Source organism: Haliaeetus albicilla, chromosome 8 (assembly GCF_947461875.1).
Source record: "Haliaeetus albicilla chromosome 8, bHalAlb1.1, whole genome shotgun sequence".
Lineage (NCBI taxonomy): Eukaryota > Metazoa > Chordata > Aves > Accipitriformes > Accipitridae > Haliaeetus > Haliaeetus albicilla.
Genome location: NC_091490.1, coordinates 8,360,651 through 8,383,495, shown reverse-complemented (window position 1 = coordinate 8,383,495; position 22,845 = coordinate 8,360,651). Strand labels below are relative to the sequence as shown.

General features: G+C 34.8%; 1 protein-coding gene across 2 annotated transcripts in view; it reads right to left on the bottom strand.

The window, feature by feature from the left end:
* LOC104314751 (AGBL carboxypeptidase 4) overlaps nucleotides 1-22,845 on the bottom strand; it is a 977,524-nt gene that overhangs the window by 909,546 nt on the left and 45,133 nt on the right. For both annotated transcript variants that reach the window (XM_069788781.1, XM_069788782.1), the window contains exon 3: nucleotides 16,778-16,902. In XM_069788781.1, the coding sequence (XP_069644882.1) occupies nucleotides 16,778-16,902 (125 nt within the window). The remainder of the gene's footprint in view (nucleotides 1-16,777; nucleotides 16,903-22,845) is intronic.

Sequence of the window (22,845 nt, the reverse complement as noted above, 5' to 3'; positions counted from 1 at the left end):
CCTATAATTTAATATAATATCTGTAACAGCCTGCATGTTCTCACAATATTCTAACTTTACATTACTACAAAACACAATTTTATAAATTGTAAAGGTCTGTACAAACAAGAATGTATTTTAATACAGAAAACTTGACACTATCACTGCACTTTTCTTCAAAAACATTCATTCCTTTCTTTGACATTTTTTTGGCTTACACAACAGGGTGCCAAACATTTGTGACAGCTTACAATAGAAAAACAATATTGCTTTTAGTTAACAATGTTAGCTATGAATATATATTGACAGCATTTTCACTGCAGATTTGCTGCCAACATAATACAAAGCAAATAGCATTCAATATGTTGGAACACTCAGGGGAATTAAAGAGTTTCAAAAACAAATTTATGGCATTAGGTGCTGAATGCTAAATCTAATGAAAATGTAAATTCAGAAGTATCTCCTGCACATACTTCATGCAAAGGAATACAGTTTGGCAAAGTGATAAAATTAAGATTGTTTAAGTCAGGAGAAAATTATGTTAAAATGCCTCTGCTTGTTTGGCTTTTTATAAAGCCAGTTTTACCACAAAGATTAATATTTTTCCCAAAGTCTTTCTGCTTTGTTTCCCTGAAGTACATCAGAGCGAGATCATAAAAAATCCGAATTCCAAGTGCTCCCAAACGTTTTGAGAAAATAAAAATACATAGGTGTATAATTTTAATATTTGTAACTTTACTAGTAACAATATACAACCACAAGCATCACTGTTCCTTTGCAAGAACAGTAGATGTGTTTTGCTTCCAAGTCTGTATGTTTATTATTATCTACAGAACAAGCAAAGCAGTGGATAGAAATTATGATTTAAATCTTATTAAAATACAGTAATGTATAGCAATGTTGTAGTGTCGTGTCCTATATATTAAAACATATTTGTTAAACCAAACATTTATTGACAGTACTTTATAAGTGACATGACATTAATAATTTTTAAACCATTTACGAAACAAATTAATGTAGGTTAACAATACCGCATTGCCAAGAAAGCAAAAACCGTTCAGATTTTGTAGCTGTTGAATGTAATTTGTTATGAATTCTTAGATTAACTTGATATTTATTATCATTCATCTATATCAAGTAGTTCAACTCAGACATCTAAGTGTTTGCAAGGCATCAAAATATTATGTAATTTTTAAAATAACTTCTTTAATTTCTACTCACATGATCAGTACCAATTAAAAATACAACTGGCCTACAAAGATCAGCATTCCTTTCCAGTATATTATAGCTGTTTTCTTTCTTATTTTCTGATATGGGATATTGCTTTTACCTGATTGCATCACATATTCTTAGTTCTTACTTTCACATAAGAACAACTGCATTTTATTTATTGCATCTGTTATATAAAACTCTATGGGTTACTTGCAAACTAAACGGACTGACTACACAAGTGACCGTGACTAGCAGAACTGAGAGGTGAAAGATAGTGTTAATCAAAATGTTTGCAACTGCATGGGTTTTCTTTGTTTTAATTCAAATGGATTTAACTAAAACTTCTGATAACTATTTGGGAAAAAACCTGCTCTGTCAGATACTCATGTTTTGAAAAGTTCTTTCCAATTAATCTAAGAACATTCTCTCATTCTCTAATCTCCTAGCAAATGCTCAAAAACCAGAAGTGACTAAGATTTAACAATCTTGATATTTTCTTAGATAGCTACAAAATTATGTAGTTCGTGAAAACAAACTCATCATAGATTACCCTCCAGTCTGACTGAATTGTTGAAATATATTTTGTACCTTCTAAATAACAAAGAAGGATAAAAAAAGGGAAAAGTATCTTATTTGTAGAACAATATTTGTATTTAACAACTGAAGTGTAAAATTAGTATAAGCTATAATTATCAAACCCACTATAATGTTCAAAAATTCATGAATTTCAGGTTTATTAGAAAGCTGAATGGAACATATTTTAGGATTAAACTTGGCCATCACACACAGTTTACCATGAGACTCATACTACTTGCATTATAGAATAGTCTAAGCTGCAAAATTATACAGTACTTCCCACTATGGTGAGAGAGCCACAACTCTACATTTAGATCCACAAAGAAAAATCAGGAAATGCAAAGCTTCACTTTTTGCTAAGCTATGAATTTGAAAACATACTTTCTAGCACATCAAGCACAATATGGACCTGTATACTATAAGCATCAATCCAGTTAGTTTTTTAAAAGCTGAAAGACTCTTACACTCGTGAAGATGGAGTAAACACAGTTAATTTGTTAACATCTACTCTGTCTCTTTTCACTGACTGTCAAGGAAATCATATTTTACATTTTTTTCAGTATGTGCTTGGAAAGGATTTCCTAGTAATCTACACTAAATCTCACTGAAGGGTGACAACAGAAATCAATATGTGTCTCTGAAGAATAATCTAGCCAAACATTTACATTTAGAATATTCATTTGTATTTATGCATGAGAAATTCCTGGCAAAAAGAAATTCTCTTTGTGCATACATACAATCTCTTCTTATAGGCTGATTTTTATAATGACCAGGCTTTAAATCAGTAAAATAAATCTATATTACTCAAATTAGTTTTGTGACAAAAACAGCTAGAATCCATGTAAAATAACAATTTACCTACATAGGTAGCTCTATTAACCTCTGCTTCAAAGAAATTTGTTTGGTCCTTCTGCAGCCATAGAGAGGAGACAACCCACAGGCAACAGTTATTGTAGTTTCATCCTGGCTATTCCAAACCCATGGAATTGCCATTCCACATGCCTGCCAGGAAGGATATTCCATTTAATCTGGCTATTGAGGTGATTATAAATCTAACACTGGAGGTACTCAGCTTCAATGTCAAATTTCCAGGGGCAAGCATGTCCTGCCATGAATCCCACAATACTCTCTAGCCCTCTGATGTTGGTATTAGTTTTGCCCACAGAGCTCACAGAAGATCAGAATACAAACATACAACAAGATGCAATGCAAGCAGCATTCTACTTCCCTGCATCACCCCTGAGTATGACATGGTCTTGCATTAAAGTATGCAAAGGCACATGAAAACCTGCTAGGAGAATTCACACACTGGTGTAATATATTACTTATAAAAATTTTAATAAGAGTTTTCTGAGAAGCTTCATGTGAATTTTCAGAGGGTAATATGAGGACAATGAACAACCTCCTTCAAAAAACTTATGCTACACAACTACAAAATTAAGTAAGTGTTCTGTAGAGAATCATCATTTCAAAACAAGAAAAATACAGTCAGGTTTGCCATTCCAATAAAAGCCTGTTACAATGTGCAAGGTTAAGGATCTGAATTCATGGACCTCAGTGTTCAGTTGGAGGCTATATATATGAAATGGGCAATACTGTTGATAACAATCTTCTCAAAGTCGAAAATTATAATAAGGAAGTGGTTGTCTAATTTGTTGTCGCTTATCTTTGAACATTATTAGGGAAAAAGGAGACTGATAAACAGAAGCAACAACCCTGCTCAGTGGCTGGCTTAGAGAAGACAAATGTTTTGGGGCAGATGATTTATATTGCTTATACCAAGCTACTAAAAGCTTCAGAAAGATTATCCTTTCAATGACAGCATAAACCCTATTCAACAACATACACCAGATTTAGCAGAAACACATGCAGTTGTTTTAAATCTATACTGAATATGTTCCACTGTATATACATCCTTTAGTACAAATAGTAATAAAAAACTCATTTCTACTTGAAAAACCTTCCGAGTTTCAGCTCCTACATAATATAATGCATATTTAGACTAGCATGTTATTCAGTAAAAGATGTCCAAACAAGATGATTTGATGTTGGAATAGTCATCTCAGAACAACCAGAGCAATGTAAGGTAAAATAATTGTCAAGTCAATCTCTAGCTTACACTTTATTGCAGAAATAAATTGAACTCTGCTCTAGCTTTTTGACACGTAATTCTGATACTAATGGGTTCAAATCCATTTCTCTTTGCTCTCCTTCCTAACAGGAAGCTTTATGTAATACTGTGTCAGAAATCTACCAGTTACTGGCTAATGTTTCCCTTAAATAAAAAGTCTCTGCCTGTAATAGTATTAACAGCTGCCATCAGTTTACAGTAATGAGCTACAGTTCATCATGGTAGTGCTACTATGAAAATTAGAAGCTTCCATGGAGCTTCTCAATTCACAAAAAAATTATCAGAGCCATCATGAGCAGTGGTGTAACAGCAGATATTGTCTCTCTTGGTTTAGAGGCCAGATCCTAAACTGGTGTAATGTACTCAATCATTACAATTGTACACAGTTTATTATACTGTGCTATGTATAAAAAAAATAGCAGTTCTATTTTGAGGGTCAGTATATAAATCCAGTGTTGTTATTCTTAATTTCTCCAAACAAAAAATTGGACTCATTTTACAGAGTATTTCACCAGCTCTTCAATAGAAAGATTAAAATATATTTTGCTGAAGGAAACATAAAGATTTAACTATATGTACTGTAATATCTTGGATCACCTACACAGTGCAGAAGAATCTTCCAGTTTCAATTAACAGGACAAAAAAAAAAAAAAAAAAAGAAAGAAAGAAAAAAAAAGATAAGTAGCTACAAACCATGTTTTTTTAATTTTCTTTGCCCTCTTAAAAAATTGAAAATGCATATCTTAATGCTTGATACCTCCAGAATTCTATAAACTATGCATATACTTACAAGCAGTAGAGCAATAGAACAAAATATTTAATTGAGATTAGGATGATTAGGATGGGATTTTCTGGGGCATTTAACGTTGTAGGAACTTTGTCCCTCTGAAATCAGTGGGAGATACGCTATCTCATTCTACCACAAAACAGACAAATGCTATTTTCAGATCCTAATGGCAAAAATAATAATAAAAAAAAACCACAACAAAAAAAAAAACCACCACACCAAAACTTTTTGTACAGAACTAAATTTGATGGACCTTTGTACATCTGTTTTTTTCCTAGAAAATATCCTTATCTGCCTTTCAAAATTACTGGTAAATATAGGGCATATCCAGGTTTTTTAAAGCTTCTCTACACAGAGATGGGAGGAGTGTAGAAGAGGAAACTAAACAGACTAAAATTCACTAACTTGGATAAACTGTATGAGTAAGGGGAAATATGAAGTTTAGAAAATCACAAATCAAGTGAGCAGATAAAAATTATTCACTATTTCTCATAACACAGAAATTATTTTAAATATTAACCAGCATATTTAAAAAAGAGAGAAGTACTTTTTATACAAACTGCATAATTAAGCTGCAGAACTCAGTGCTCCAAGATCACAGTAAGTATGATCAGATTAGACAAGGACGATACAATTCATAAAGACCACCTATGCCTGTTAAAAACAACAATCTGGAGGCAACTACTACAATGAACCTGTTGACTTCTGACAGCCTGTACCTAATTTAGACTGGTGGGAACTCACAATTCTGTGGTACCACAACATGCAGTGGATGTCAGGCTGGCCTGCAGGGCACCAGGGTTTTCTTGTAACTTGTGCAGCATGCAAAGGTCAGTTCTGCCTATACCATTGAGACAGGAACTGAAAGTAAGGATTATTCTATACTTTCCTAGTTATTACTAATATTTTTTTAAGCATCAACTACCAGCCATTGTCCAGATTAGGATACCAGACTAGACAGCTCCTTAATCTGATCTGCAGTGCCACCTCTTTACTTTTACAGTAAAGCCAAAACCAAGACAATGCCATAAGTGAGAAGATGGACTCAGTTACCACGGCTGTTAATGGGAGAATGGGAAGAGCAGATGAGAATCTGAGATGCAGGGTAGTCACAGCAAGAATGACAGTGGATTGCTTTTTCACCATCTTTTCATTATCAGACTAGTCCCCTTCAGGGTCACAGGGCAGTTCCAGTTCCATGTTCTGAAGCAACTGGCTGTCTCCCGGAATAAACAGTATCGACACTATATGCTTCAAAGAAGATGAGTTTCCATCTTTTAGTGAAGCAGGTTAGTTCAGTCAAGAGTTACTCATGATTCTCTTGGACAACCCAAGAACAATATATATGGTTTGGACTCACAAGCCCTTAGTTACATTTGGGTGTCCAAGACACTTGCTGAACAATGTGCCGAACACTGGGATTAAAAACTGAGTTGCTAGTTGGTAAACGCAAGAATGAATCCACACTGCCCAAGAGTGTTTCTCATATGTGCAATCTTTTCAACAAAGCACAATAATCCTACATCTTTGTGGCACCTGATGTCCGATTCTGATGGAGGTTATAGGTTCTCAAGATCAGTGAAAGATTTACCACTTTTCATAGCTCCTTTGCTCCACCTAAAAGCTTCCACAGAAGCAAAGTGGAAGGCTCTTACTGACTATAATATAGCACAACACTAACTTTCAGGAATTTGTTTAACCTCTCAGTATTAAATTTCCTATTTTCTATTTCTCATTTTCAACATCAAAATTCAAGTTTTCTCTGCTTTTTCTTTCACTTATTGTAAGGTATCAGATACATAAAGACATTCTGTGCACAATGACCCAATATTGGGTTCATACTGTGTTCATATATTAAAATCATAGGCAGCATAGAACAATGAAGGAAATGTGTTACAAGATCTAGCTCTCTCGTTCCACCACCAACAGTTAATAGCAGAATAGGGGATTACTGGAGCATATGCTTAATACACTCAACCACAATCAGCAGACAGAATACTGACTTCTTCATTGCTCTTTCCAAACTAATTACGTCTTATGGAATATCACTACTATTTCATTCTTAGATTTCCTTGGTTGCAAGAAAAAAATACAAATTTCTACAATTTCAGCACTAGCTTCTCTTTTTCTGCCCTGTCATTTAAAAAGCAAATGGTTTCCTTCTCCCAGTAACATAAATTAACGTACATATATTTCAGCTTGATTTATCTTCAGGTTCCAACAATTTTTCCACAGTATTTCAACCTGCCATGGCTCAAATATAGAATATTCTCCATAAGAAAGATTTAAAAAATCTAAAAGCAGGAAAGTTCAAAACATTCAATCTTCATCTCTTCAATGTAAATATTTTTGCTTTTACTTTAGTTCTATGCTTCTGCATTCTGATGTAAAGACTTTCAATAATAAAAGCAGAATGAAACCAAATTTGCATGGAAGACAATTAACACTGGAACTTAAAAATGGGGATATTTAATCATAAATAAAAAAGTTTTTAAATTGAAAGAAAAGTAAGCATGTCACATCACTGACATCAAGATCATCATAGTGCTGATTTTGTTTATGGCACTTATAATGTATTTTTGACATTTTGATTGACAGATGCCACGATAATAGGAAATTACACACACCTGGCCATTAGTTTCCTGTAAGCAAAAGCCAGTGTTAAATCTGAAACATACAATATGTATGCAATAATTACCAAACACTGACATCTAAAATGTTCTTAGAGACACCTGGAACAGAAAAAGTTTTTTAACACTGTCTTGCCAAGAGAGAATATTTCATCAGGACAGCAGTTGTTTTGCTAACGCTGAATATTGTCTATGTTTACTAACCTATCTGTATTCATTACTTTTTAAAGGATGATACATGTCATGACAGCTTTGGATAATTTCATGGAGATGCACACTATATTGCACTTACTAAAGCTTCACATGCACCCTCAATCTATTCCAAGCACAACTGAATTATTGATCCAAAATAAAATTATATGTACTTGAAAGAATTCCAACTTGGAAGAATCATCATTGATAAATCTAATTTTATACACGACCAATATAGGCACAAGTTTCCAAAATGGCAAAATTATATTTCTTCAAAACTGCAGTATGTTCAATTGATTTTTCTTTTTAAAAATGTTGAGATGAACATGCAATCTATTTTAAATATCATCACTTTGTTTCTTATTTAATTAACATTTCATATGGCTTCCTCAGTAAATAAATAATTACTTCAATCACTATACATATCATCTAACCCAATGCACTTTTGACTTACAATAAAATTGTATCACTTTCCAACATAGAGATCAGTGAAACTACTTTTAAAAAGACTCCTTTGAAATAATCCATTATGGTTTTTAATACACATTTCAGATAATTCAAGCCCATCCTTTATAAAAAGTAACGGACCTATATTACCACATGCTATGGTACCATAAGATCTTACAGAATCTTCATTAATCTGGCTCCACCATTCTTTCTCCCATTTTTTTTCAAGTTGAATGGCATGTGCTATATAAAAAAAATAGTCTACTTACCCTGCAGTAGCTGCAGTTACTTAAAAGATATTGTCCAAAAGCACTCAACTCAGGCTCTCATGTTTTCCAGGCAGACAGATATATGTGTATGTACATATGTATATATGAAATACACACATACACTCAAATACAGCTTTAAGGAACTTGGCCAGGGCAGTATATGCAGTGCAACATTTTAGTATACAGTGATGCTGTCAAACTAAACAAAAACTAACAGAAAGTCCAGATTTTTGCTGCTTCTAGATTCTGAAACATACATCCCAAAGGATGCAAATACATAACTCCTATTTTGCCTCAACTGTTGTCATATTTGCTAGAGAATTTTCAGTAAAAGCATTCTCTAATTCAGATTAAATTTATTTACCTGCATAAGAAACTGATTTCTCACGATGAAAATGTTTCAAGAGAGCTTCGCTTCCTTTTTAATTTTGCTTAGAAAAAGAATTATAACTTCAACAATTCTGCAGTATATGCCTTTCTCCAAGGCAAAATAAAACAGTGAATGATAATGCCTGATAAACCCAGTGGCCTTAAATGAATGTCAGAATTTAAATCTTGACCAAGTTCACCCACAAGAACTGAAATCCACTATTTGGTAGCTAAGAATAAAGGAGAAACATCACTCACGTACGAAATAAATAAAAATTTGATACTGATCTAACTAAATCAACACTAAAATTACAGTAAGCAGTAAATTAAAAGCTATAACAGTGATGATACTTACGGTTTCATCTTAAAGTCAAAATGGCAATGTGAGCTGGAAATACAGGATGGCAAAAACCATTTGACCCTTTATGGTTTTAAGGGAATGGCCCAAGTGTTTTCAAGACACAGATGCAAATTCAGATGTCACTATTGACTGAAGGACCCCAATTTCAAACACATGAGCTATCAAAGAACACATACAATCATGGACTTGAAGAAAGAGGAGCTAAGAGCCTTCATCACTGAGAGTTAACAAACAAATTAAAATTAATTTCATTTTACTCAACCAAATAGATGGACAGCAGCATGAAGACAGAGCCTGATAATTCAAACTAAGTCAGCTTGATACTTAGGTTAGACTTTGACATCTGTAGAATAGGACCAGATTTCCTGGAAAACTTTCATTTAATATCTTCACTCCAGCTGCCATAAAGTCATAGCAGAGGTAAAACTGAACAGTATCCACAGTGTTTCTCTGAGACACCAGATACTCAAAATAACACTGAGGAACAGGAACTTAAACAAATACTGACAAATAGATGCCTATTTGGGAACTGCTAAATAGATTCATAATTTTTATTTAGGGAAGTAGAAAACCTAGGGACAAAAGAAAAAACCAAAATTTAGATGCAGAATGATACTATTCTGATACAGGGGTTGGTACAGAAAATTATCCACAAAACCTCTATCTTTCTGGATTTATATGTATTTCTTGGTATTTTCATACCATCTATGCTAAATAACATGCATTCTCCTCAGATTGCCTAGAAGTACTAATTCATGAGACTATTGTAAAACAAAAAGGAATCAATCACAGAGTTTTGCTTACATCAGTAGTCACCTGATACTTGTTTTACAACTGTTCCTGTCTTTTGAGAGGATAAAGTCAGTTAGAAAGAAGCTTCAAGAACTCAAATGCTCAAATCTCAAAGATTTCTAGTCCTAAAACACATTTTCTTTATAGTATTGGAGATTCTTATTCCTAAAAAAAAAAAAAAAAGCTCCAGACTACCCACCCATAAAACTTTGCATGAAATTTAAATATAAATATTTACTTTTCTTTGGTAGTAGATCAACTGAGCAGCAGACATAAATGTAAAACTTACGCATTCTGGTATGTTCTTACATTTATATTATCCTATGTTTATTTGCATTAAGTTTTTCTTTTATTTCTACATCCATGTTTTACATTACTGGCAGTAACAGTAACAGATATAAACTTCTGCCATGAAGTTTTCATACAAAATTGAACTTCATTTCAATTGTTTGCTATTTAATAAGAACATAAAAAGAGAGGAAAAGAATTAGGCAAGTATGTACATTTTCTGTAAAAACACTGTACCTATTTGTACAATAAACACTATGGTATGTTAGGTACTAAGCTTCTTTTAAAAGCTAACCAGAATCTTTCTCTAAAACCAGATTTATAAAAGCAATATAAATTTAAATCTTATCTTTTCAGCAACACAGACCTTGTGTTATGCTTTAAAGATTCTGATTTTGGACCAAACAATATCACACCACTCTTAATCTGAGTCCCAGTAAGATTCTGCTATGTTACACTGCAATGGTTGTATGGAGTACAAAAATCAGTCCAACATAAGCATTTTTAGTAATCAAGTTCTCATACAGATTATATTCAGATAAGTGATTGAAAGCATTTAAAATGATGGCTTTGTTCAGTGTGCTTATTAGTTCTATATGCCTATTTGTTATAAACTTCCAAATCTCAAATTTCTAAATTTTAATTCATTAAATGTGCTTGGATAGGCAGCGCATAGGTATCAGTAACCTTTACCTTTAATCTCTTAAAATGAGATTATTTTCATGAAAAGTATCAGAAGTGAGGAAACAAAATCAATTTATATGACAAAACAAAACTGGTACATGAAAAATATTAGGTTTTGTCTACCTGCGTAAAGGGTGAATAAAATACCAAAATACAGGAAGAGGTAGAGGTATCTTTCTAGCACGCCAAAAATTAACATAAGAAGAGCACATGAAGATGGGCAACAGCTGGGGGCTCCCTAAACAGACAAAATTCAAATAATCTAGCGATTCTCCTTGTAAATTATTATAAAGAGCTATTTATACAGATTACAGGAGCTGACCAGAAGAGGATTAATAAATTATTAATGCAAACTATTCAACAATGAATGACTTATGCCTAATTTAGTAAGAAGGTATATGCAATGAAACACACTACAGAAAATATGTACTTCAGATTGATTAAAGAATGTTGCAAGTCAAAAAATGCTTTATAGAAGTCTTCAGAATTTTAGAACTGTGCTCCTTCATAAAAATATATGCACTTTTATACATGCTTTTTACAAAGCTAGGTAAATGCAATACAGCCTTTAATGCACAGTAAAGAAAATACCTGTCTTCTAAAAGGAGAAACTGGAAAGACTATAAGATGTTATAATGCATCTTGATACCAGTAACTTAAATCACCAAATGACAGTAGAATGAAGAATGTCTGCTTAAGAAGAAGAAAGTAAAAAGGTAGCCTGTTTCCAACTTCAGACTGCTTTTGATGTCATCCTTACTCCATCTTACTTTGGAGGCAGCTTCTGTAGGAATTAACTGCACAAGATGAGATCTTAGGCCAGAAAAAGAGGTTGAGTACCTCAAATCATCCCTGTTTTTCTTTTCTTTCCCCTGCTTCTCCAAAATGTATCAATTGGTATAGTAAAAGACATTATGCCTCCCTGTACAGATATCATTCACATCTTTAAACAATCACGGCTATAAGATCAGAAAGAAGCAGTTGTCCACTAAGGGTCATCGGGTTGTTTTAGCACAGTAATAAGAGGCCTGAACAAACTATAAAATCCAATCCCAATAATAAACAGTTCCTGAAAATTTAATCAATTAAAGACAACAGAGATTTTACAGCCTTTTTTATTTTACAAAACAGTGTAGAACAAAAAAAAAGAAAACTCTATAATGAAAGCTCCATGCATTCATAATAATGTCCAGCTATGATATTATCTGTCTTACCTTGGCATTCTGTTTAAATTTCTGAAGAAGAATAGGCTATCCTTTTTCCTGATCCATACATATACATAACAAAAAAAAACCCAAAATCTTGAGTCAAAATCCTAGCCTCAGTCCAACTGCAACTGAAGTAACAGAGAATGCCTTTGAAGTAAATAACATTTCATTCTTTGATTTTAACCTCAATCTGGATTGATTTATTAACAGTAAGTAATGATCAAATCCTAGCTGCCAAATAGCCATTCTTCTCCTCTATCCTTCTTGGTATATTTTGTTAGTACCTTTGTGATGAAGAACTCCAAATGTGTTTATCAACACTTACAGAACAAAATTTGGCACTATTAGGAAACCCCTTCTGTTGGAAATTCTTTTTTTAAACTCAGTGAAAATACCAATTCTGAACATGATTCATCAGACAGCAGAGTTGTTCAGGGTACATACACATACAGAATATATCATGCGGCCTAGATGTGCATTACTTATTGGTATAATATGGTTGCTGCTTGTTAGAGTAATTAAAATCCTCACAGATATTTTTAATCCTTTCATCACTTTGTCCTATTCAACTTTTATCTCTTCTCAAATTTCTCAAAAGTAAATTTTTCAGGACAGAGATCATCTTTTTCTAGTGTGGCTACAGTATCTGGAACAGTGGCTGTCAACTACTTGAGCAGAATTTCTGGCTATGGCCCCCAAGAGAAATAATCATTCTTTTCACCTGTAAAATCCTCCAATATTGGTATACTAGCATATTTTTATAATTTATCACACATACACACACTTCTCCCCCCCCCCAAATCTCAAATGAATCACTGTTGCTACTAACACCTTTAAAGATATTCTAGCTCAGAAGTAATCATGCACCTGAAGCACTGTCTATTTAAAATACTTGAAATGCAATTTGGAGATGACATTTTTTCATCCAATTTCCAGTTACACAGAGAAGGAATTTAGCAAAATTGTAGATGGTGTTATAAGGACCATGGCTGAAGTTAACAGGAAAGAAACCCTACCCAATAAAGAGCATTATCCAGAAATAGACAGCAGCCTGTGACATATATATAATTAGAGAAATTGGAGGTTTAGCCCATGAGACCATGTGTTCCACAGCAAATCCTATTTCCTTCACTCCCCCTTTCATGGTTACTGTAAGTGTAATCATTGCATGATTATAGTCCTTACATATAACATATCAGGGGTTTTTTTGGTTTTTTTCCAATATTGGTGTTAATTGAAGTCACTGAACAAATGACAAAAAAATCTACAGCTCAGATCTTATCAGACCAACTGACTTGCACATCAGAAACCATATAAGGAGACCAAAAGACCAAATTTTACATCTCACAGGTATTTTATATGATGCTTCTTTTTTCCCAGAAATATAAGCCATTAGCTTTTTATTTTGATTTTTTTCCCTGCTAAAAAAGTATAAAATAAAACTGACAACATAAAATGTCTGAGGTAGAAGTCCAAGTCATGAGGAGGAAGAAGTTAATTTACCAACTTCCAAGTAAAAAAAAAAGTCTACCGGTTCTACTGTAACATAGGGAAGTGAACATCAAAAAAACAGAGTTTATCATAAAATTCTGAAAAATAATTCTGAAAAGGTTAGGGCTCTCACTGCTATGCTACAGAACTTTGCTCTATTACCTGCCCCTGTTGCTGAAGCACAACAGTAACCTAAGATATAAGTAACAGGAGGAAGGAAGCAATCATTCTGACAAAGACTTATGTATGATAGTGAACAACAAATTAGGCATGAGTTTCCATAGTGATACAGCAACAATAGGCTGCTGCAATTTTCAGCTGTCTGTACTGAGACAGTAACAGAGCAAAGGGACTAGAGTCCCTTCTCTGTAAGTTGGGATGTTCGTGTACTCAGAATTGTCCATTAAATTTCAGTTCCACACTATAAAGAAAATATTGAAGGAACTGGAAGAGAAATAATAATAACAAAAACAAGAAGTTCTGCAAGAAGCAAAACTACTAAGTGCTATGGATTTGGATTTCATCACTGGATTGTCTGGTATCTTTAAAACGCATATTCCAATTCGTACTTTCTCCCATGCATCTCCTCTGTGGATTCTCTGATGTTTAATAAGAAATTATCTCATACTATAGCCTTTCTGCTAGTGGGAACACAGATGGGTCTCTTGCCCATCTGGCAGCCTGCTTTCCTGAAACCTACAGGAATTCCTGTCCAGTGGTGTTGAAACTGGCCAAGAGTTAAGAAGCTATTGAGGGAGAAAGGAGAGGAGAAAGATCAGCAGCCACACAAAAACCTAGCAAGTAGACAGTGTGATCACATAAGCTTTGTTTCCCTGGGAAACGAGGCTAATTATCAAAGGGCTGGAAAGATTCGCTTATGATGAAAGTCCAGAGGCCCCAAAGCGGAAAAATACTTAAACACTTAAAGGTAAAGTGCTCTATTGGATATAGGGCTGAAAGAACCAAACATGATAGCTAGGTTGAGACACAAATGATGAGGAATGTTATAATTTACAGAAATATAAATGTTAGCCAAGGATGATGAGGATTTATTTGTACCAAGAGGAGCTATTACTAAGCAGAATTGCAACTGGGAATAGTGGGATTAAATAAAGGAAAGCTTTAGGCTAAAAATCAAGCAACACTGTAAGCCAGATGAGTCTATAGAACAGTTTTGAGACATAGGAATTGGAAGCTCCATGGCTTAAGAAAATTGAAACTGGAATGTAAAAAACCTGTTCTCTACAGAACAATAATGCATGGACAGTGAGATTGGCAGGAATGTCTAATAGGTGTTTCTTTTCTTTTATCACTAGATTAATAACACAAAATACTGCACTAAACATATAAAAACTGCACTACTAGCCAGTAGTTAAACTGACACCTAAATCAGAAATACATACAGCACAATTATGTGTTCCTAGTATTTGTACGGCTGTTGTTTCTACACTGTGTCTTTTTCATTCACTTTTTTATCTATTTGGGTGTCAATGTTTTAACCTTTTGGGTGTCAATGATTGGTCTGATGCAACAGGAGAAAAACAGAATGGATGACTGCTAATTCAGGTAATGAAAGGAGGTTTCTTGTTTTCTCATGATACTATTGAAATAGATTTCTTTATGAGTAAAGGCTTTAGTGTGAAATGTCAAGCAAAACTGGAGATATCCTTATAATGAGAAGAAAATCTTCAAGATATTTTCAAATCTAAGTAAACAAAGTTGTTTAAGAATTTGAAGTTGAAGGAAGAGGAACAATGAGAAGAAATTTAATATAGACAACATATAAAATTAATAAAAGTAACTACTCCTTTTGAGTGCTCATCTGAATGGCTGAAACCAGACCTAGGATATATAAATGCATAGAGCTGCCTTTCTCTCATATCACCTATATGATACATCAAAAATAAATATAATATTATCCAGGTAATTATTTATATAGAATTATTAAAGTATCTACTTTTACACATAAAGTGATCAAAGTTACTTGTGTATTAATGGAATATTTTTAAGCAATACTGTGTTTCCTTGTTATTATTTTCTAGTAAAACATAAAAGAAAATAATCAAAATTCACGAACCAGATTACACAGTATGTTTGATGTAGCAATTTCTAACATCCATTTAATATAGCTGAGATGCAATGACTAATACTGCCCATGTCCGCTAGTACAAAGACCTAAAAAAGGTTCCAGACCAGATTATGTTCATGCAGGTCTCATTTTAACGGAAATTGGAGAGATGAAAAAAAGATTAGAGGAACACACATTATAAAAACAGACCTCACAAGTCAAACTTAGTAGTGAAACCATTTTCTTTCATGTAGACAACCATGAAAACAAATATCCTGTAAGCACTAGATATATATTGTATCTTTCTACCAGATCTCTTTGCCTCCTTGAGACAGATTCCCATTCATCTCATGACTATATAATTTGATCATAGTTGAGTAAGGCACAGCAGGGGAAAGGGTCTGTCTGATAAAGTATCAGGCTCCAGGAAGACAGATAAACAATTTCATGATTTCTAGTTGTAACAGGACTGGTACAGTGGTGGATATTAAGATATTAGTCTCGTAGGAATACAAATATCAAGCCTCTGCAGTTTTTTCTCTTACTAAATATGTTTTCTTTCCATTAAGTGAAAATGACAGCCTGATTATGATAAACTAAGACAGAACACCAGAATAAAATGCAAGGTACACGTGAAAAGTGGAATTAAATCTTTTTTGATTTGTCAGTGTGAAAGTTAGTACATAACTTTGGGGGGGGCTTAGTTTAAGACGTGACATGAAAAAATAGAGCAAGGAAGTTTCTTTCTCATGTGGTATTTTTACTGCAAAGAAACATTATTTAAAAGTAGGTGAAACAGTTGCCTATCAAGTTGTTTCACATTTAAACCTCCTCTTTCGCAAGGGACACAGTGGCAGGCAACTCCTCCTCTACTACAAGTCACTAATGTCTGTTTGCAGTGCTACCTCATTGTTCTACATGTATTAAATGAAGACTTGAGTGATAATATTTGAACAGCTATGATGGACTTCCTTTTCATATATTAACACATATATTTTGGTTGTATACATTAACACAAATATATAGCAGCTGTTACTAATAAAACTCCTGTTAGGTGGCAAATGTTATACTGTCTTTGTAATTACTTCTTGTCTTAGATAGCTGAAAAACATGGTGATATCCAGTCATGCTGATACCTGTATTTACTGATAAAAATTCAAAGAACAAAGATGACACATTTTACAGCAAATTTTTAGTTACAAACCCTGGATGTCATCTTTTTTGTTTAAGAAAATATGTTCTGGAGTAAGCAATTTTTAAAGCTACCTTACTATCTAATCTAGTATCACTTACCTGTGTTTCTTTTACATTTTCAACAGTGAAGTTGAACCAAACTCGAAAGCGTGGGTTACAGGTATCTGGTCTAATGAACAGGTCATACTCAAACTCTGTGATGTGGTCCACCCGTCCAAGGTTACCTACGAAAAACATATGAAAAAGAATGCGTTTTAATGAATGACTGATAAACTTTCCAGGAACTACACTGAGAAAAATTTTTTAAACTTCTACCTCTGTTGGATAAAATATGTATAAGTATAATAAGCTTTACAACAATTCAGAATTATTTTTAAAAGACTTGATCATAGTCACAAAATAAAATACATACCAGTAAGCTACATGCATATGAATACACCAAAAAGAAGACAACATGGATTTTTATTATTCAATCAAATTGACTTTTTGTCTTTTCTTATGTAAGTATTCCAGTTAAGTCTCCTAACATCCTTTTAATTGTTTCCTTTTTTATTTTCCACTTTTCTGATTATGTCTCTGCATCTCTTTTAGCCCGCACCTGTATGGATTTCTTTCTGTCCATTTGCTGCTCATGTTCAAGCACCTCTAAGACTAAAGAGTCCCCAGATTTCCACCTGGACCCTCTGGCTGGTGCTCTGAGGTCCCTCTCTCCCCACAGATGGGCCAGCCTTCATCTCCTTTGTGATTCAAAAGCTAGCTTAATACTTTTCCTTCACCATTTGCAGCCATTATCACCTCCTTCCAAAGACACAAACAAGGCTGTAAGATTTCACCTCAGCTTTTTCCTGGTGAATTTCATGGAATAATATTTTTAAATATAGTCAGAGCTACATTGTCCCCTATGGCATTATTCAGCAAGCAACCACACTGGCTATAGAAATGAAGTTCAGCACTAGGAAAACTTGCTAAGTGTTTTTAAATTGCTAAATTGGCATTTTTCCTTTGAAGTGTGCCAAGATTTTTAAAGACAGGGTTTAGACTGTCCATTTCATTTATACACTACAAAAATAAGACTTCACATTTTCCTGATCCAATCCAAAACCCATCTCATCAGGTCTTGTAAGACAGGGCCATGCTTTAGCTCATGGGCTAAATTATACTTATTTTTTTAAAAAAGCATGGTAAGATGACCTGGTTTTATGGTTTCAGACATATTTTGGGGTTTAGATACATATTTTTGGGTTGGATACATACTGTTGAGTTCAAGTAGTTATATATAATGCTATCTGAGCTAAACAATTCCCTCCTCAGCGAGTCCCATTTCAGTCAATACGACTGTTCATTGGTAACAAGCTACTCAGTATGAGCACAAGTAGCAAAATTTGGCTGATCTGTTGTTCTGGGGTGGAAAAGAAGCAGGAAAAAACATTTGCAATGCTGTTCATCAATATATTTGCAGGATTTCTTCCTTACCCTACGTTGTTTCTGGCTTTACTAATTGAACATTTTAAATCTTCCCTATTTTTAATGTTATCATCTACTTTCCTACCCACATTCTTCTTTTCAGAAGAAAATTCTCCTCACTGATTCCCTCTGCAGAAAACCGCTTCATGCTAACAATCTGTTCCTAAACACTTGCCTGAAGGATACATTTGGCATATGAAATATTTGAAAAAAAACAGCAATATTGTACAGCTAGAATACCTTCGCCAATATAAATAATGTCATCTGCTGTATTGGGTTTTTGTGCCCAGGTGCTGGCTGTGGGGGCTCCAGAGCTGAGCTCTCTGAGGAGAGGCTGCGCTGCCCCATGCCAGCTGCAGCCGGTTCCGGCCGGTTCCGGCCGGTTCCAGCAGGTTCCAGCAGGTTCCAGCCGGCTCCGCAACAGCCCCACCCAGGGCACAGCAGAGCCCCTCAGCGAAGGTGGAGGCCACCTCAGTGAAAATGTACTTAAAGGGCAAAACCACTACACAGGCAGTGAGACGTGAGGGAGTCTGAGGAGAACTAGGGTCAGAGGAGAAGGAGGGAAGGGGGTGCTCCGGGCTCTGGGGCAGAGACTCCCCTGTGTCCTGTGGCGAGAGGCTGGAGCCAGTGGATATTTCCAGAAGGACCAGTGGCCCATGGAGGACCCACTCTGGAGCAGACTCTCCTGACACAAACTGCGGCCCGTGGGAAGGGCCCAGGCAGGAGCAGGGAAACTGTGAGGAGGGAGGAGGGGCAGAAAGGACCTGCTATGGACTGACCGCAGCCCCCCCATCCCTCTGCGCTGCTCGTTGGGGGGGAGTGAACTCGATCCTGGGAAACAGGGAAGGTGTTGTTTTAATTTCTCTTTGTTTCTTACTCTCCAGACCAATTTTAACTGGCAATAAATTAGTTTTCCCCCAGTCGAGTCTGTTTTGCCTGTGATGGCAATTGGTGAGCAATCTCCCTGTCTTTATCTCGACCCACAAGCTTTTTCGTCTTAATTTCCTCCCCCTGTCCTGTTGAGGAGGGCGAGTGAGAGAGCAGTTGGGTGGGCATCTAGCAGCTGGCCAAGGTCAACCCACCACATCTGCCTGACTCGGTTAAGTCCCCTACATATCCAAGTGCACTTTCTGCCACAGGGGTCAAGCCCATCACTATTATTCACAAGAACAGAACTCGAACCTTAATGTAAACTATTATTTCCTACAGGTTATTATCCAAAGTAAATAAAAATGGTAAAACCAAGCTATTGCATTGTAATACCTTTAATTAAAAGATTTTGGTTTACTGTATTTTTCATTAAATGTCATGCACATATGACATTGCTGGAAAAATAATATTCCTCATGTCTTTCAGAATTTAGGTGGTCCAAGCTGTTCAACAGCATAGGTTGGATTCCAGTTGCCTCACAAGTCACAGTTTAAGCTCTCTCTGGACAAAGCTTCATGTGTGGGTGCCCAGAGTCAATTCAACCTGAGTCATGCCTGTGATGCTGACGGATTCTATAAGATCAAGGCAGCTGGCTGGATGAACACAGACTGCAGGCTAGGTCCAGCTTGTAAACTACTAGGTATACATGCCTCCCAATGATCCCAACAATTCCAGATATGGATTAAGTTATCTGCAGCACAGACCAGAGGTACAAATTTTAATTGAATTACTTCCAAAGAAGGACACAGAAGCAGTTAAATTTATATTTTAAGTTCAAAGATCATTAAAAAGTTGTACTGCAAGGCATAGGAAACTAAAATATTATTAAGTGAATAAATAAAAACAGAGCAAAAAGAGACCTTGATTTCTGACCTATTGCACATTTCAGCTTCTTTTTCAACATCAGCCTGATCTGAACTGTATGGGGGTCAGATGGCCCACTCAGAACTACTTTACAGAGTCCATAGCATCCCTAAAGTAGCACTGGTGAATTATCCCAATGACAGTGAAATCACTGATGGTGAAGAGTCCATATGCTGGAACCACCCCAAGCCAGTCTGCTCTGGAAAACCTATATACCCATCTAAAATCCAGCAGAACCTTTAACAATTTAATCTTTGTGTGCATGATTCGTGGGACTCCCAACACTGTTTTCTCTCTTTATCTGTAATACTTGATTTAAATACTTACCTCCCTCTTAATGCAGTATTTTTTCCTTTTGTAAATTGTATCTCACTTAATTACTTTTTGCCTACAGAACTGCCTCTTACTAGGCTCCTTCGTAGTACACGTCAGCTGCCATAGTCACCTGCAGCCATTTGCAGTTTAGTATCATTTGTACATTTCATTAGCCCACTATTTCTTCTGTCTTCCAGATGCTAAATAGGCTGGACCTAACACTAATGCCTTTGGTAACCAATTCAACAAGTTCCTCATGCTCAATAGACTATTGTTTGTAATATCACAGCCTTTGCTCACAATCTGTCAGCCTAATTTCAACCCACATAGCAATGTCATTAAACAAGATGGCAGTTTTGGTACAAAGAAGCCTAGAACTGTAAGAACAAAACACTTCCTCGCTTTAAGAGATGCTTTGTAGAAAACTGATAGTGCCACTGAAAAACATTTTTTGGTGTCCAGGAAAGGATATAAACTTCCCAGTGTTAATCTCACAAAGTTAACAATTTTACATACTGCCTTCACACTGCTATAATCATGGGAAATAGATTTATTCTAATGTGTGAAAATTATATTCTTATATCACAGGTAACACAGTGAAATGCATTAGAATTATGAAACAGGAATTAAACATTGATTATGCTATTCCATTTAGCCATTATACCATTTTAATATTTTAACACTGAAAATAAACATTTTTTTCTTAAGTGCAAACAACTTCTAAACTGCTTTTATTTTTTAATAGTTCTATAAGCTTCCTTAAAATTTCTCTTTTCTTTTTTTGTTAAATGTATAGCAAGAGAGAAAACTGGTTAATGAATAGTTAGACCGTAAGTTCCTCCTATGCCAAAGGGATCTCTGTGCAATTATGTAATACATACACTCTGCTTTGCAGTACCTGAGGTGGACAGTTTCTGTGCAGAAATGATGATATATTTAAGACAGAGCTAGATGGCACCAATTTTGTGTAATGTACCTACCAGTAGTTTTCAGTCTTGATACAACTACTGTAAGACATTTCGCATGCATGGTTTTTATTCTGTGTACATCGCTAGTCTAGTAATTTGTGATATCAGTAAGGGAGTCTGTTCATAACTATATTGGTTAAGTACATTCTTTTAAAATCAAAGATAAAAGTCTCACATTACTAAAACATCAGCTTTTCTTTACTTTACTTTGGGTTCACAGCCGCATGAAATCATCACCACTCCATCCAGTAAATACAGAAGTTGGATCTATGAAATTATACAACATTTTTTAAAGCATTATCACTCCATTGTTTGTGATTTGCATTGTATTTGGGGGTTAACATTATAAAACATAAGATATTACTAATGTTATTTAAGGTATCTATAAAATTAATGAGCTGATCGAGTAATGTGATCTGCAAGGGAAAAAAGCCCAACAACATTACGAGCAGTAAGATCGGAACTTATTGGCATTCTAAAACTTTTCTTGTTTAATTTTTTCTTTACAGTTTGGGTGCATGTCTGGTTGTCAAACGGCTTTCTGACTATATCTTAAAAGTAAAATAAACAATTTATTACACTAGCTAGCACTTTACAAAACATTATGGATTTTTTTCTCCTATGCACTCTGAAATTAGTGGGGGGGATGTCTATTATTATTTTACTTTACAGATATACTGGCACAGATCTTTTTAAACTGATGGGAAGATGTGAACAAATCAAATTCCCAAATGTCTACAAACTGACTTGCACTTAGCCTTGGGGTTTGTTTTTAAGACATGCTCAATTTTCAGTTGCAGTTCTGTTCAATACTCTTAACATACTGAGAAAAAGAGAGACATGCTTTTCTTTAATCATTCAAGCTGAAATTTTTAACTATATTTGCTTAAATCGCTTTACAGAGTAATGTTTAGTGCAGCGCACTCAAAATGTGAATAGTGACAGGGGTCAATAGCATGTTTCAAGTTTCTTTAAAAGTCAGAAAAAAACCCAATGTTACTATTTTATTAATCATGCAACATACACTTAGACCTCATAAAATATTAACGTATATTGCTTCCTACATCAATAAAAAGTGTACTTTACACAAAGAAAGAAAACCTGCTTAAGAAAACACTAGCTAAACTTACTAAGCATTCTAACAATTATCATAAAAATGCTAGAAAAGAAAATATAGATATGTTAAGCAATCCTAAAATCTTCTTAAACCACACATTGTGCTTTCCTACAGAGAATTTTAAGATGAAAAATAGACCTTGAGGGTCTTAGACAAGCCTGAGGCAATATAAAGAAAAAGGTCAAACACTCTGCTAAAAAGGACCGTTATCTTCAGAACAACAACTTATCAGCCAGCTTGCAGCCCTGCTTATTTACAGTTATTGGTCCCAGAGGAAGTGCACTTCAGCGCAGGGCGCGATTACTTTGTAATGAGTTTGCCAGAAATGGTAAAGGAAACTAATTTGTAACAATGTGCTGTTCCCTGCACATGAACTTTCTCAGACACTTTTTTTGTCCAGCAATGAATAACTAACTTCAGCCTCCCTAATAAGCAGTGAAAACAGAAGTGCACTAAAAACGACTGAGTCGCAAGCATGAATGTGCTGAAATATCAGTGATTATCCCTCT